Raw genomic sequence first — 17,717 nt, forward strand, 5'->3', positions numbered from 1 at the left:
TTTTATTCTTTTCAGATTGTGTTCATTTGGCTCCATCTTGTGGCGGAACAAAATAGAGCCATATCCGTCTTGTTTTTGAGTAAAATATTGACAAAAGTTTAAAAATCTAATAAAGGGGGGTGATATGTAAAATCTGCTTTTTTGAGTTTTATATCATGTTATATTGTTATTCCCTGTTACTCAATTACATAGATGCAATTTTACCAATTTGTAATTTATCTCTGTCAAATTATATCCAAAGCAAGGTTGTGTGAATTTCACACTAGCCTGGATGATTTTATATGCGTGTTACAAGTAAACCTTTAGCTGTCCAAGCTTAGATTTCCATAAAGGCTCACATTTATCCTACAGGCTTGTCTATCTTGAAACACATTTACCTTCAATACTCACCTGTTGATATATTGCTCCAACATGTCTGAATAATAAATGTGTTGTCTGGTTTTCATTAAACATGCAATCAAGATCCACATTGTCCCGCAGCTTTTATTAGAAGACACTTAAACAGAAAGTTTTAGAGAAAACTCTCATACATTGGTTACTCTAAAATCCATCCATACAATAGTTGTCAAGAAAAATCTCAGATGCTCAATAAATTCACTGTCACTTGAATAGCTAGATATCTGTTGTAGAGAAGTCCACATAGCATCAGTATGAACCAGTCAAATCTTGCGTAGAAGTTTCATCAAACAAAAACACTCCATAAAATGGATGATGACAGAAGAACATATAGATTAAGATGAGCTGTACATTGGTTTGCAGTATAAAGGCTTGTTCGATTCATTCCCTGACGGTCACTTCCATCAATCGGTCTAGAAGATCATCTTCATCTTGTTTAACCTCCCAACCATTGGATCACATGGCTGTGTGATGGCAAGACAGCAAAAACAGATAAAAGAAAGCTGGGAAGAGCTACAAGAGCAGGTACAGTAAACACTGTCCAGCCACAACGACTGGAGTAAGGACATCTCGTGTCAGTAATCTGCCTGAAAGTCTGTTTTTTTTGTTGGTTTTTTTATTCCTTATTTTGTACCATTACGTTGCTCAAGATGGCACGCTCCCCTTTAAAAGTTCCAGACATTTAGCAGCAGTGCTCTGCTTCGATGAAACCTTCCTTCTCATGAACGCCAAGTTCGACTTCAGCGTAGGTGGAGTGACAGCTTTGGTTACGAAACTTCATGGAGGGCCAGTAGTTATTTGTGCGTCGCTAAAAAAACAAACAAACAAACAAACAAAAAAAAAAGACAACAGCAGTTAATGATTAGTAAACGATGATTTTGTTCTTAATAATCTGTTGGATTTTTTTTCTTTTCTCTCACCTGCATGAGGTAGAACGGTGGAGCAACTGTGGGGTGTGTGTTGATGTAGTAAACTGCCAGCAATGTTAGCGTTACCAGCAAAACTAATGCAGCCACCACCCCTGCTATGATGGCTGTGTTCTCTGTTATCCCCCTATGGTTAGGAGAACTGGGCTCTATATCTGAGCATATGGGGGGAGGGGGGGGGAAACAAACAAAAAATTTTTTTCTAAAAATATGTCTGTGGAATAAATTAGATAGACACAAACATTTATGATATGTACATATGGGTGCAAACAATTGCAATTTATTTCTGTTTAATTAATCTACATATAAGTTTCACTTTTGTTTTTTAACCTGAAGTACCAACCTTGGTCAACTTTTATAATGCACTGATTTACTGATTTGTATCCCTGTACTCAGCTACTCAGTAGTCAGTTCCTGACTCCCCCCGGCCATAGATTTCATAGAAAATTCCCTTTTAAATGTTTGGACTGACCAGACTAAGATCAGGTGTAAATCAGAACAGTCTTGAGCAGTGGTTTAGCTTTCTCCACATTTTGCACCTCATATACTTAAAATTCGCAAAACATCTGCAGAGACTCACCTCTAGTGACTGGCTGCTCTTCGAGGTCTGCTAAGGAAGTTGTTGGTTCGGGGGAAAAGTTATTGAATGAGCTCATAGTTGCCTCAGGCAGCACAGGGTTGTAGTCTTCACATTTGCCTTTAGACTGTATTAACACACACAGGAGTGAAATAAACCAATAGACACCCTACTCACCTCTGCGATGTAATGACTCTTAGGGAATCTCACCTCCTCAGGGCAGTTGTAATCCAGCCACTCTTGTCTGTGCCGGTCAATGCCATCAGAACATCTGAAATTCAGAAACAATCAAATTAGAACAAATTGGATGTCTGTGGCAACAAATATCAATAAATTGTGCTTTTAACTCACCGCTGGAGTGTGTTGCACCATCCACAACCAGTTGTCAAGTTGGATGCTAGGCAGAGTTCACAGGACGTGTGCTGTAGACAAGCTAGGGGAATCAGACACAGGAGTCCACTGTTAGAACATAGAATAATGATGCCATTACAGTCAGATTTGAGACAGTTCTTACTGGGCAGAGGGGTGAATTCAAAGGCAGACCCACTGACTATTTTCGTGGTGTCAATCTCAACACGATGGTACTCATAGATGGTACGCTGCTTTGCATCTGCAAGATGAATGACAACAATTCTCATGTCAAATAGGTAGCCATTAAACCTCCTGCAGAAATACTTTCTTGATCAAAGCTTCACGTCTTCTAGGGTGTCACCTTTGCACATCTTAAGACTGATGTTTCTGCCTGTTCTTATTTGCAAAAATACCTCAAGCTCAGTCAGACTGGATGGAAAGCATTTGTGAACAGCTACATGTAACAGTATTATTGTGCAGCCCTAGTGCTAATGTTGGAGCTTGTTTAAAGTAGCTGCTTTTATTGGATTGGTGACCCTCTTAATCAGTTTCGATGTCTGCCTGACAAACCCTGGTACCAGAAAATAACCTTAAAAGATAAGCAGAGTTGCACTGTATGGTTTTATGTAAACAGTAAGCTTATGAATGCTCACAATTAGGAAAGTACCTGAGAGCTGTGAAGCAGGGAGGATTGCCATGAAAGCATCAGACAGTCCAACTTTAACTGGATGCTCTGTGGAATTAATCTTCTCCACTGGTACAGGGACCTTCAAAGAAATGGCAATGGTTCGTTTTATCTTCAATATGCTTAGCAAAATGAAATCTAACGAGTTGAAGTCTTGAAGTTACCTCTCTGTAGTTGAAAATAATACTCCCATTACTGTGGAGGGCTGCCTGAAAAGTAAAGGGTCCTTCATTTTCTCTGTCCTTTAGTCGCACCTTGTCCCACTGCACCACAAACAGAGTACCTGAGCAGAGCCACAAAAAAAAAAAAAAGTCCAGCCATTGGAGGATCTGAAAAAGCTCTTGAGCATCATATGTCTCCTTGAAAAACTCCTACCTACCGTTGTCCATATACCTCACTGTGGAGTTTGTAGAGAAGCTGGGGTCAAAGTTGGCCATAAGGGGCGCTACGTACTGTGTTGCAGTCAGCATCCGATGAGTTATCTCGCCCATGAAGATGAACCCTTATGACGAGAACAGATCGAAAGAAGCGAGTCTTACATGAAGGACTGAAATGTGTTACTACTTTGTATTGTCGGATGAATCACCAATCAAACATTTATCACAGGTGTGACCAGGCATCTGTTGACATTTGTCGTTACAGCAACATCATACTTACCCCCCGTTGCTACAATAATTTGCCTGATGTTGTGTCCATAGAAAGGGAAATCAAAGGAGAGTGCCACTCTCTGTGAAAATGGGAAAAAAAAATCTCAGTTCCGGTTGAACTCATGGGAGTAAATTATTTACATGAGGATCTGGTCATCTCACCGCAGCCTGTCGGTGTGTGTTGGACAGGATGCCGTGGATTCTGACTTGACTTTTATGCAGATTGTTCAGGTCAACCCACAACAGTTCAGTTTTTTTGTCTGTTGGACCAAAACTCTCCCATATGTAGTATTTTTGAGAGTCCTCCTGAAAAACAACAACAAACAAACAAAAAACAAACATTAAGGGAAAAGGTTGCTTTCTTTGAAAGTACTTAAAGCAGGTTTAGGCTGAATTATTTTAGGAAATTAACTTCTGTATGAATTTCGTTGTAAACTAGTTATGATTTCTAATTGTTTGTCTTGTCAGAACGTTTAGGGTTGTTGTTCTACTGAAAGGTGAACCCAAGTTTCAAATATTTTGCAAAATCTAACTGGTTTTCTTCCAGTCTTACCATGTATTTAGTTTCATTATCCTCCCAGTAATGATGACCAGCTTTCGTGTCTCTGCTTGAGAAAAGCACCCCACTTGAGTGATGCTGCCACCACTGTGTTTTACCACCGTGGGATGGTCTATTGAGGACAATGTGCAATGTTAATTTTTTTTCCACTAATGTTGTATGTTGGGAAAAAAAAATTTATTTCTTGTTGTAAATTGCAAATGTGACTCCTTGTGCTTTTTTTTTTTCAGACATACTTATTACCACTTTATCTTAAAGGCTACATTTTTTCTCTGGACAATAGTGGACCTGTCAGCAATAATACAATGTTTTCATTATCACTGTTCAGTTTCAAGACATTCATGACAGAAAAACAGATGTTTAAACCTATTAAGTATGAGGACAAGTCAAAGAAAGTCAAAGTTGATCATCTGGCCAAGTGATCCTATTGTTAGCTTAAAAGTATGTCCTCATTTCTCTGGGGTTTCTGTTCATATTTATGGAATATGAGACTTATTATTGAAAACTGATAAACATTTTGAACATTAAACCTGTTTTGAGCTGCAAGACATTTCTGAAAAACCTCTCTGAGCCTTCTGGTTCATCATTCCCCCCATACGTTTCCACATGGGGGAGCTGTTTACACTTTACACAAATAGCTATGTCAACATACCTTTATGTCTGCACACAGATCTCCAGCACTGATGGCATTATTAATGTATGGTGCACTTCAAGGTGACAGAGAGCAATGGTTCTGGGGTTTAGTCTTGGCTCAGAAAGTGGAGCAGTTAAATGCAGAGCTCTCCCAACCTCTCCGGCTGCTCCACATACAGCAAGCGACCCACTTTTAGCTTTCATCTTCAATGCCTGACACCGGCCTGTTTTTTTTGTGTTTTTTTTCTGGGTGGCGTTTGTGTTTTCTAGGTAGGGAAATGAATAATATACACAGCTGACGGATTTCTTGAATAACCCCGGTTTGGATTCGTGGTGGTATGGGCTGGTTAGCAGCACAACCCTGGTTTTATAGAGTTGAGTTTTTGAAGTAGCGCTAGAATTTCCCATCAGACTGTTTCTAGGGTTTTGTACTGCTTCTAAAGAAATTCCAGAAAAAGTTATTGGAAGTTTTGAGTGGAGAATGCAGGAATAAAACTGACCATCACTCATCTTTTGCTAAGCAGTCAGCTGGACGAAAGAAGGCAATTTGTTTGCTTGGAAATATATGTTGTGAAAACTAAATGAGTACCACTGCTCACTATTATTAAGGTAATGCTTTCTGAATCTATGAGTGGCATCTCTGTTAAGTAGCTGGAGGCCAACTGGTAACTTGACTAGATAGCCCAATTAATTAAGCATCTATTTTAAGCTTCTCATACTTGAAGTACACTATAAAACAGAAGTGACAATAATTAATAACTATTACTAAACGTGTATTGGATTTTTAATTTCTATGTTTGTGTATTCGGAATAATAATTTACTTATTATTTTAGATTAAATTGGCATATCTTAAATAATATGTTAGCAGTGGGATATATATTTGTTCTTTTTTTAATAAATGTTATTTTTTTTTATTTATGCTTTTCAATAAATACTTAAAAGCCATTTCTATTTTAACAACATAAGTAACATAAGCAACAAAAAAAAAATCCTATGGAGGCCCAATGGTGATTCTATGTAATTAGGGTCCAATACGTCTCTAAAATCACAAACAGCAACAGAACAGCAGGAGCTCTTGTGAACTTGTCCGAGTGAGTCATTTACGACCACGGATGTGCACGGCCGCACATACTCGTGGACGACCACGCTTAGAACAAACAGTGCGAGTTGGCAGGTTGAGGAGTTTGTCTGTTTTCAATTTGAAATGAAAGGAAAGGGAGAAACGTACAGTGTATTTTATTTGGATTGAATCTTACTGAGGCCGACTGGGGTGAAAGAAGAGTCTAGCACATTAGACACAAATTAAACCACATCAGGTATGTGCAGATTGAATGAAGCAGACATCTGTTAACTGCTTCAAGATTAGCTTAACTGAAGCCTTAGCTTCCCAAGTAAAGAGGGTACTTGATATGTATAATCCCCATTTACCATTCAGTTATACTTCAATTAGACGTTGCACAAGGTGACACCTGTGACTACATCTTCAATTTAAGCTGTTGCAATGTGAATCTTTTTTTGTAAAGTTTCCATAAAGTTATTTATTTACCCAGAAGTTAGCAGCAGAGCTAATGTGGGATTCTAAATTTACCCTGTGTTATTTGTAGCAATAGTCATAGAAATAAATACACTATCATAACAGAAGATTGTGTGAATACACCACACTTTTACTATTGTGTTCTTTAAATAAACTAATAGATGTTGTTTGTAGATTATCTTGATTTTCTTTTGTTATGCACAATGATTTATTCTACCCTTAGCAGTTTTTGACCTGCCGATCAGCTGACAGATCTGACCTGAGAAAACTTCTCACTTCTCTGGCCAACTGATTGGTGGATCACTGGTCAGTATTTTTTTTTTTTTTGTAATTTCCTGCAGTGTTTTTCTCAGCCTTCTGAGGAATGTCCCCATAATGAAAGACCTAAAAGAGATTATCCACCCAATTTCTAGATAATTTAGGAGAAAACGGATGTTCAAAAATGCAGGGCCATGAGCATCTCACCACTGTACGGGTCATGTTGTCTGGAAGGGGACTGATATCAACTCCTCCTCCTTCAGCCTGTGCATTGCGGGCTTCTCTGTGTTTCTGTTGGTTCTGCCGGTCTCCCCTGGTTCGTTGAAAACTGGCTGCGTCTCCATCCGTCCTCAGAGCAGTCCCTCTGTATGCATCTAGAACAAGACGTGAATTACAGAGACCGAACTGCATCAACACAGAATGATTCACGTTAAACAAGTTTGGCTTTCACATCCTGCGCTCACATCTGCGCTTAATTAGTTACCATGATATGGATCACTTATGGGCCAACTTTCCCAGGAAAAATAAAATCTACGTTTAGAGATCTTCCAGCAACGAACTGCTCAAATGGAGCAAAAAAAAACAAAAAAAAACACAGTGACATATCTTTCCATCTGTCAAGCAGAATGGGTCATGATTCATTATTAACTAAAACATCTTACCTAACAACACAGTATTGACCTCGTTCAAACCTCAGATATTCATTGTGTGTAGTTTTGTCGAAACAAGGCTTTTTATGCACCAAACACATTCTAAAAAGTATTTTGTCTGTGTATGGATTCAAATTTTTTGCTGACCACCAACAATAGATTTGTGCTTTCATGACATCTGCTCAACAGATTTTAGCTGGATGCCTCGATTTATTTCTAGCAGATCCGTGACTCATCCTTCAAGATTAATAGATTCAACCACTTGTCCAACTGGGTGAATATCTCTCCAGTGTTCACTGAAAAGCTGAGGGATTACATTCAGTTTACTCACTTTTTTGTGCCACTTGTTTATTGATAAATTAGCTGAATTAATTTCGAGAGAGAGAGAGGTGCGTGGGGTTATGACAAGAATGAGTCCAAAGTTCAATCTCCTTTGGTTAGGGTACCCAACTCTGATCCCTGAGAGCTTCTATCCTGAAACTTTTAGAGACATGGCTTTTCCAACACACCTGAAGCTAATTATTTGCTAATTACCAGGCCTTTGTAAAACTGGATGACATGCTGTGAAAGTAATCCAGCCATTTGGTTTAGAAGTGGTGGAGCTGAGATGCCTCTCAAAGTTGCTGTATGGAGGCTAAAGAGAGCTGGAGGCCGAGACCCCCTGGAGTGGGCCTGTGTATACCACTTAAAATGTGTTTACTATATTATTTGGTGATACTCTGGATTTTGATCTTTCCCAGTCTTAACAATATTGTATGTTTGTGAAAAGCCACAGCTTTGTTGTGTCTCTTGAAGAATATTAATGTAAAACATACAAGGTTTGCTCCAAAAGGAAACTTTTTTTCCAGGTCCAATCCTACTCTTGCGGCTTTACCTATTAGTACATACAATAAATTGTTTGGTGTTTATCAGGTTTCTACTCTATTATTTTTAGCAGTAACAACAAATGGTAAAACTGGGATAGAACCTAATAATCTCGCTGCTTCCATAGGAATGAAGAAGGGAAGTAGAATCCAACTGCTGCTATTTCAATGCCTCCAATACTTGATCAGCAGCAAATGTGAGCACTTTTTATAAAACTTAAGAGTTTCAACTGGAGTATTCAAGTGTGTTCAGTGCCAAGGTGGAAAAACATTGGCAATGACTTGAGGGACTCAACTGTTGCCCAGCAATATGAAAAGGAGCATAAAACAATTTCTAAACAATTTGAATGGTATAATAGTTCAAGGCTCTCGCTTATGCTTATAACTTTTTTTTTTAGTTTATGTTGAATTTCATGGCATAAATTGAGAAATAAAAAGAAAAGATTCATGTGATGATTTATTCAGGGAGGAGAAGAAGTCTTGAGAAATGTTGTAAAGCAGTAGCTTGGTGGCTGCATAATCAGAAGACGAGAGGGTTTAACTGCACTACAGCAAAGCGTCTGCCAAAGCATATTTTAGAGGATATGTGTCCTGCTTTAATTAAACTCTGGTAGGTTTATCTTTAGTGGGTTTTCTCTCAGCATATTGTGCAGCCCTAAAACATCACTTAAGTCTAATGTTACACATATGGTAAATGAAGGGCAATGCAAAATGTGCAGTCAAACTGCAGCTACAGTCAAACACTCATTGCTTTGATTGATTCCAACAAGGAGGGGGAAACAAAGAAGTTTAAACTGAAGCTAACATTGTAGCCAGACATGCAGGAGAATCCTTTCTTTTGAGAGAGCTGTTATCAACTTCAAGTAATTTGCTGATATTTTGTACATGACAGAGGGCAGGAAAAAATAAAAATAAATAAAAACCAATATAAATTCAGATCATTTCCAGCTCTAAAGGGGAATATAGTGCCTGCAGCATATTGCAGAGCAGCCCTGGAATGTCCACCAGTTCAACATACTCAGAAATCCCCCAAAAGGAAGCCACCCAGGTGGCATGCTGATCAGATACTGGAACAATCTTATCTGACGCCTTTCGATGTAGAGAATCAATGACTCAATTACGAGCTTCCCCTTGGATAACGGAGATTCTCTCCATATCATTCCATCCAACGGAGGAAGCTTATTTTGGCCGCCGGTGTCCAGAATATTGTTCTTTCCTTCACAATCTATGTCTTATGAACATTGGCAAATGCCTGGTTCAACAACCGGGACGAAAGCCTTACTGCTTCTCCTGGATGTGAGGTTTCAACAATCAGTCAACACCTCCTTTCCAACAACCTAGAAAGGGTCTCCAAGTCAAGAGCTACTGTCCTGCGACTTTTAGATCCATCCTTGCTCCAATACACCTGAGTCAAATGATTGGACTACCTTTTTACTTCATATTCAGATACCATGTCCGAATGCATGGTATTATGAAGTTCAGATTGAATGAAGGTATGAAAAATACCTATGAAGGTATTTTTTTATTGACAAAAATAGTGTCTGTATAAGTATATGTGAATATATGTATTGCACTTGATTCAGATCAGATTCAGATTAAAGTCAAAAATTGTAAAGTATGAAAGATAATTCACAAGTGACAATTGAAAACAGATTGAACAAGCATGTCCTATTTGGAAGGATTATTAGGAAAAAGAAAACTATTATCTGAAAATAATATTACAGCATGACTCTTTGTTCAACCATATCCCTGCCACTTAATTTCCACATCTAAAAGGAACAAAGGGACACTCAAAAATAAAGTAAAATAAAATAAACCAGTAAATTAGTATAACGAGGGCTCTCCAATAGACAAAATGGGACAAGAAAATGAAATGTAGAGAGGCTGCCATAGACTCAGGGGAGACGACTTTAATGAGGAGTCTTGTATGATCATGATACAGTGGAAGCTTTTTTCCCCAGCTTCAGAGCATGAGGCTTCCTAATTGGGTCAGATTGACACACTTCACCGTCACTGAAGAACTTTGAAGATGTCAAACAACACAGAAAAAAAAGATGAAGTGGACTTTTAAGAAGAATGGACACTAGAAGTGGTAGATCAGGCACAATAAATTACTTCTTGCAGGATAGGTGCTGCCTTCTTTCAAAGAACTCTTTCTGACTATATTCTAATGCCCCTCACGTTGTAATGCTTTCATTTAATGGGTCACTTTAAGTTGGTTTTCTAAACTTTGTGGGGACCGAACTTCATTTTTGCTTTGAAATATACCCAAATTCATCTTACTGCTTGGGGAAGCTTCTATCAAAAACACATCTACGGAACGAGCCCTGCTTTGACTTGACTTGATAAGACTTTAGTCGCTCGAGGTCTGGCAGACACATGTGCATATGGACGCTGCATGGAGAATGTGCAAACTGTCGAAAATATAAAAACATCCTGGTGCAGTGGAATCAAGTCCCGGAAGCCTAATAATTCAAATGACAGATGGAACAATTCTGCTGGTAAGTTGCAAATATCAGCACTGTAAATATTCACTCTGTGATGTTGCTGCAACTAAACGCATGATTCTTTTTTTTTTCTCTCTAAATTCAGAGCGCTCATAACTGGCAATGTGGTTAAGCTATATGCTTTTATAGCTGCACAATGCCAGATTTTTCCCTTTTTTTATTTTTTATTTCCAACATATCTCTCTGTGCCAGGAGTGCTGACCTAACTGGGAATCAAAGCTCTAATCCTGCAGGCTCATATGGTGTGATTACAAATGTGCATTCGCTATTTTGAGTCACCTGCGTGGCAGCGGTGTCCATTTTATCGGCCTCCTCAGATGTGTCTGCAATGCAGCAACACACTTGCAAATCTGGTGGGTGTTGGGACTCGCTTCAAAGTGGGACACGGCATGTTCAGCCATATACGGCAGCTATAAATGTACAGATTCTGGTTATTCACTCCAGACCTTCTGCTCTTGCTTGTTTTTTTTTTCCAAAAATCTCAGTTTAATATTTCTTTTTCAGAATGTTCATTTTAATAAACATCTAATCAACTTTACAGGCCCGACAATCACTGTGCCACTTTATTAAGTACTCCCGTTTATTTGCCTGCAAACACAAATGCATTTAGGAATCTAGAAGGGGTGAAGATGACTTGCGAAAGCTCAAACTGAGCATTAGAACAGGAAGAAAGGCGTTTTAAGTGACTTTCAGCATGGCATGTTTGTTGGTGCCAGAAAAACTGAAGTATTTTAAAATCTAGTGATCATCTAAAACTGACACACAGCCATCTTGTGGGTTTATAGCGCAGGTTTGCAACTTCGGTCCTTCAGCGCCAATGGCCTGTGACTTCTGGATGGGTCCCTGCTCCAACACACCTAAATCATAAAGCTAAATGACATAATTGAGGATGTCAGCAAGTTTTGCAAACCATTCATTTGATTCAGATGTGTTGGAGCAGGGATGCATCCAAATGCTGCACTGGATAGCTAAAGAAAATTATTCTAGCAAGTGGACAAAAAAGTGCCTTGTTAATGGTCAGAGGACAAACTGACAGGCTAGTTTTAGAGGATAGGAAGTGTTATTGCGCAATAGCCAGCCCCACCTTAATCCTCTCAATTCTCATGGACTGACTATTGACCAGCTCTCCAACTAACGGGTCAGGAAAGTCTCTAGATCCTGAAACCTTTACTCCATAGATAGTCTAGAAGACATTCTGTATAAGCCGGTGACGGGAGGACTCGTCTAGCCTCTAACTGCCTCCAGTCCAAAAGTTATCACCCTTTTCAATTATTAAGGCAATCAGATGAGTAGCTCTCGCAGTTACCTAACCTCAATAATCACTTTTACTAAAGGCAGCTCTCTCCCTTTTAATAACGAGCAATTGTTACAGACTAGACAGAATTTAATGGTTTTTCTTGGACCCCAGGGTCATTGTTTTTGATCACGATACAGTGGAAGCAGTGTTTTCTGCTTTTCCCTAACCTTTCACCTACCATTTACCTCCAACACAACATCAGTGATCTTTAATTGCAGTTACACATTTTACACCATCTCAAGTTCAAATGTCAAAATCACATATAAAAGCTTTTTAGTTTCTCTGATTAAGCATTCATTTGTAATATTATAATAACCATAACTTATTAGGTACCCTTATTATAATCTTAATGTGAGTTTTTACAGACAATGTTCTGGATTTGTATGCTCCTAAACTAACACTAAAGCTGATGGCCTTTCAGTCTGGTCAACTGGACAAGGTCCTTTATCCGAACATATTCCTTCTGAAAGTAATCTTTTATCAGTCAATTCACAACACGTTTAAGTGAGGGAACAGGGAATAAAGGAATGCACTTGGAAGGGAAATGGGAATTATCTGCAGAACTATCAAAAGAAAACAAAAGGGCCTGTATTTTTGCTCCGGAGACAAAAAGGCCATTGCACACTGTTCACATTTTGAAGTGGAGATATTAGTCAATCTAAATCCAGAATCTTCTTTTGGTAACTTTTACTATTAGGAATCACATAGCAATGAGTTACCTACAAGTCTGACATTGCAGAACGCAACACTCCTGTTTTATTAGTGTCTAAAAGGGTGGTTATGTGTATTGTTTTAAATTTCAAAACGGTGACAAGTGTTGAAATCAGATCGGAGCTTACAGTGCAGGAGGAATCCATTTGGCACCGTGTGCTCAGAAACAGCAGTATCCACAACACACAACCACAAACACGAGCAGCTGGAATGATAAGGAACCAAAAAAGAAAAGATGATGGAAAAATTACGTCCACAAACGTGTAAATCAATCACACTCAGAGTTTAGAAGCCATCTGATTTGAATGATGAACTTTAATGCCCTGAACTGTTTTCTATTTCTGATTTGGAGATGATCATCATCAGTTTTTTAATGCCAAGGATGGGATTTCCAATGTGCAAATGGGTGCAGAGCAGTAATAGATCAGAATGTGCCGTTTAAAAATGACTATAAATTTAAACCACAGGTATTAAAAATCATCAAATAAATGGTATTTTGATAACTGCTGTTTATTTTCAGATTTGGCAGCTGTTTTAATCCCTAAAGCAAAACTGAAGTCATTTTTTTTCCTGTGAAATTTCAGGATTATGTTTCAGTAGAGACAATCAAAAGAATATTTCAGAGAAGCTTTATAATGTTTTCAGCATAAAACTCTACTGGTGTCAGGCTTATCTTTTTGGAGTCTTATATGGAAAAAGTGTGACGATGATGATGATGACTATCTGTCTCATAGCATACTGTCACAATATGATGACAGTTTTTGCAGATCTGTAAAAAAAAACATTTCTTATAAAAGTTACAACGACGGAGAACATCTGATAAAATGTGTTTGATGGACAATCATTGCAACATTTGATTTTTTTAAATGTAACTAAATACAGTTTTCATCCCAATTTAATTAATACTAATTAAATAGTAGTAGTAATCGCTTTATAACCATTAAAAGCAGTAACCCTTTCACTCCTGTCACATGGGATAGTTTAAAGTAGGGGGATAAAAACTGTGTTGCCCTTATCAAATCCATCAAAATCTTTATTGATCTTATTGTTTTGATCATTACCCATGTCTCATAACCATTGGTGAGAGTTTGACAGGCGTATAAATTAAGAGGGACACAGATCAGAGTAGCATTGGGGCAAACGAGGCCCCAGCCAATCTATTTATCTCAAAATTCATCCTATTGTCACTTATGAAAAAAAACAACTAACAAACTATGCAGGCAGTGACTAAACATTGACCTCAAAGGAGACAACTCATTGGTCAATGTTGTTTAATAACTCCCATGAAATAACAAGTGACACTTTAATAATCCTAACAATGAATGAATACACTCACATTTGGATTTTTGCAAATTATGCAGTTTGAGATTACAGACATAAACATTTGCTTTTTTTTTTTTTCTTACACATCCTTACCAGGAGAGCCCATAAGGGTGGAAGGCACTGGAAGCAATTGCAATCCGACCTGCCAAACCACCAAGGTCTTGATTGCATAAACACAAGGAGGAAAACTAGTATTTTATTACTGGCAGTTAAATCAAGGTGGCCAGCTGCACATTTGTGTAACAGTAGAAAGGAGCAATTTACTTGAATTACTGCTCTTTAATTTAGGACAAGACAAGACTGTTTTTATATTTAGTGTCTTTCTAACCTAAAAGTCCCAACAGATTATCAATAGAGAGCGATACACTTTGGAAAGAAAGACCTCCAGTGATGGCACAAACTTTAGCTTGTTGCTTTGTTTCTTTTCTCCGATTTGTGTCACACTTTGCTGTGAGGCCAAACGTCTGCAACTCAGATGGCACTCTTGGCAGCCCGGGAGGCTCGTGACGATTATTGCTGATGTGCAAATAGCAACACGCTAAAAGCATGTGCTTACTGTAATAAACTATTAGTGCTATGAGACTACTACAGCATACTGCGGCGCACATGTTAGCAGTTAGCTGGAAGCAGTGCAGCACTACATTTTCCGTCCTCTTGCGATTCTAGCAGCTTTTTCAAATAAAGTTCGGATTTTAACGCGCAAACAGGATATCAGTTCGGACACATATGACTTGCATGTGTAGGCAGGGGACTTGCTAGCGGGCATGATGAAACGTTCTTGAAAAACCGAGCATAATAGCAGAATGAGATGGTTTCAGCTGAATCACAAGGATCAGAAGTGCCTACCTGTATCAGTAAAACGAGACAATCTGCCTGAACTGGTGCACAGAGAGAGTTGCCCTCTGGTGAACCTTTCACTGTTGCATTTTTTTTTTCTTTTTTTTTTTTTTTTTTACTGCTGATCAATTGCAGATGTGCAGCCCGTCTTAATGGTTCAGTCCGGTCCTGTAACCCAGCTGGAGAATTAAATGATTTGTAAAAGACATCTAGCTTAAACTGCAGTCGTCTGTGAGGGGTCAGAAATTAACTACTGATTACTGGGATTTCAGCTGATTACCTATTATTAGCAATGTCGTTAGCAGCCAGACACTACTATATATATATATATATATATATATATATATATATATATATATATATATATATAAATCTCAAAAGTGGGGCTTACGTATTCAATGCCACTTGCTCTGATACTTTAATTAAAAAAATCAAGAGCCACCAGCTGCTTTCAGAAGTCACCCTGTAGTCTGCCTGTATAGAAACTAATATCAGAATGAATACAGCTGATCTGTGAAGCCCTCAGAGGTTTGCTAGAGAACATAAGTAAACTAACAGCATCAAGAACACCAAGGAACACAGCAGACAGTTTTAGGGTTAAAGTTATGGAGATGTCGAAAGCAGGGTTCAGCGATAAGGTGTGATTCCAAGGTCTGAACATCTCACATAGCACTGTTCAATCCATTATCCGAAAATCAGAAGCAACATGGCACCGCTGCAAATTTCTGCCAAGACCAGAAGAACATTTATCTGAAAAGCAGCCAAGAGGCACATGGTAACTCTGAAGGAGCTGGAGAAATCCCCAACTGTGGTGGGAAAATCTGCTAACAGGACAGCTATTAGTCATGCACTCCCCAATAGTTGTGCAATCCTCAAAATCTGGAGTTCTTGAAGAAAGTCAGTGTTGATGCAAAACCACAAGAAGTGCAATTTAATCTTTACACTAGTTACTAAATTTGAGTCATCATCCACACCTGGTGTGGACAACGGCTCTCTGGATCAATTTATAAAATCCCTTTCAGAGACTCATGGTGAGTGATTTTATTATGCTGATGGGATGCTTTTCTTTAGCACCTTCAGGGAGCTGATCAGAGCTGATGAAAAGACGGATGGAGCTAAATCCTGGGGGAAATAATGTTGGAGGTGGCAAAATACTCGAGACTTCAGGCAGAATAGCAACTCTAAGCACAACAGCCAGAGTTGGCAAAAGTATGTTCAAGTTTTAAAATGATCAAGCCAAAGTCCAGGTCTATATCTAGCTTGAAACTTCTGGTTATACTTGAAAGCCGCTCTTCAAAGATGCACATCGTCGTCAGATTTTAGTCTCAAAATATGCATACCTGACAGAGACATAGATGACTGCCACCTGGAACTCCAGCAAAAAGTTGTTTTTTATATAGTATCAACAAACAGGTGAATGGAAATGCATGCCACACTGCTGAGATTTTTATTTGTAAAACATGTTGAAAACTGCATATCATCTTTCCTTATCAGAACTGCACACTTCTTTGTGTTCGTCCCACCGCATCAAATAGGTCCCAGTGAGCTACTTTTAAGAGTTCCGAACTTTTCAGAGGTTCTGTATATGCGGAAGGGTCGCCTCTGTGGTTCTCTGTGCATTGGGTCGTCCTCTGCAGAGCTGGGCCCTTGATCAGAGAAACTGGGACCACAGGAGAGGCCAGAAAAACTGGAGCACCGCTGATTGTCGGCATAGGAACAGCAGCGGAGGAACGGGGGCTGGCTAAAAATAATGTACCTCTGAGGAGAACAGAAATACATGCACACACTCACTGACACTCGCTGACAGGATGAGAGAGGAGTATGAAGCATAATGCACAGAACAGGTGGGCATTTTATTATGAAATTCGGGAAAAGAAAACGGAAATAAACTCTGCAGTTAAAATAACAATCAGCTCGGCCTTCAAAGCTTCCTTGCTTTGCAGTGAACCTCAATTCCTAAAATGACTGGTTAACCTCAGATAATATTTCACTCAACACAACACTTTTTTTTCTGTTTCTGGAGCAAAACTCTGAGGTTAAGCATAGCCTCACACACGACTTATCTTGGCAATTTGAAGCAAATATATGGGACCTGTTAACACTTGGCAAATTCTCATATATGCAAATCAACAAAACGTCCCAAAGGGTGTTTTAAAAATAGCGCTGATTGTGGCAGTTTGAAATCAGTTTTTTTTTTTTATTATTATTATTTCTGCTTTCAGAGATTTTTAAAGCAGCAGCAAACTGTCTGTTTTCGCAGGAAGTCAGTTAAAATATGAAGTTATTTGGCTTACCTTTGCACTCTTGGGCCCAGACTCTCCCGAGCTCAGCCTGGGACAGACAGATGAGAAGAACAGCACAAAGCCCCATGTCAGGACAGCTCTTCTCCCTCCGTCCCTTACTTTTATTGCCCCTCTCCTTCTTTTTCCGTTTGTCTTCCTGCGTTGCGTGGAAAAACGGACGCCTCGCTCCTGCTGTCCCCTACCTTTTCCTTGCTGTTTGTTCTCCTCCTTCTCACAGCTGCTTTCTCCTCACTTCTTCACCCAGGGGTTTCCCGCTTTTCTCCCTCCTCTGTCTATCTCCCTTCTCTAGCCTGCGTCCTCTTCAGGCTCTCAGAGTAAATCTTGTGGTGATGAATCCATGGTTGCAAAAGGAGATAATAAACAGCTGGAAGCTTCAGTGTGAGGTCTCTCCTCTTCTCTCCACTCCCACTCTCTCTTAAGGCTGTCGTTTTTCCTCCCTGTGCTTGAATTCCTGACCGTTTCAGAGAAAGTGCTCCAGGTTTGAGCAACACTTTTCTAGTAAGGACATATTCAGACGTTTCTTCAGTTTTATTTTTGCTCTGATTTCAAGAGTGTGAGGTGGAAGGTGCATGTCTCCCCCACGTGGAAGCATGCTGAAACCGTTACGCGCTGAAACCGTAGCCCACATCTTGAAAAGTACTTCCCCGGTGGATTGTTTA

General features: G+C 39.1%; 1 protein-coding gene across 1 annotated transcript; it reads right to left on the reverse strand.

Moving 5' to 3' along the window:
* Nucleotides 1-465: 465 nt before the first annotated feature.
* On the reverse strand, nt 466-17,652 carry LOC103481684 (plexin domain-containing protein 1-like). Its single transcript, XM_008437325.3, has 13 exons — nt 17,050-17,652; nt 6,775-6,941; nt 3,745-3,888; nt 3,593-3,662; nt 3,315-3,437; nt 3,100-3,218; nt 2,918-3,017; nt 2,414-2,509; nt 2,251-2,332; nt 2,110-2,170; nt 1,903-2,026; nt 1,317-1,477; nt 466-1,204 (listed from the first exon to the last, which is right to left on the reverse strand). Exons 1-13 carry the CDS (start codon nt 17,123-17,125, stop codon nt 1,079-1,081), a joined length of 1,449 nt encoding a protein of 482 aa, XP_008435547.1. The 5' UTR covers nt 17,126-17,652; the 3' UTR covers nt 466-1,078.
* Between the last annotated feature and the right edge of the window lie 65 nt (nt 17,653-17,717).

This window comes from Poecilia reticulata, chromosome 19 (genome assembly GCF_904066995.2).
Source record: "Poecilia reticulata chromosome 19, P_reticulata-male-v2, whole genome shotgun sequence".
NCBI classification, from domain to species: Eukaryota; Metazoa; Chordata; class Actinopteri; order Cyprinodontiformes; family Poeciliidae; genus Poecilia; species Poecilia reticulata.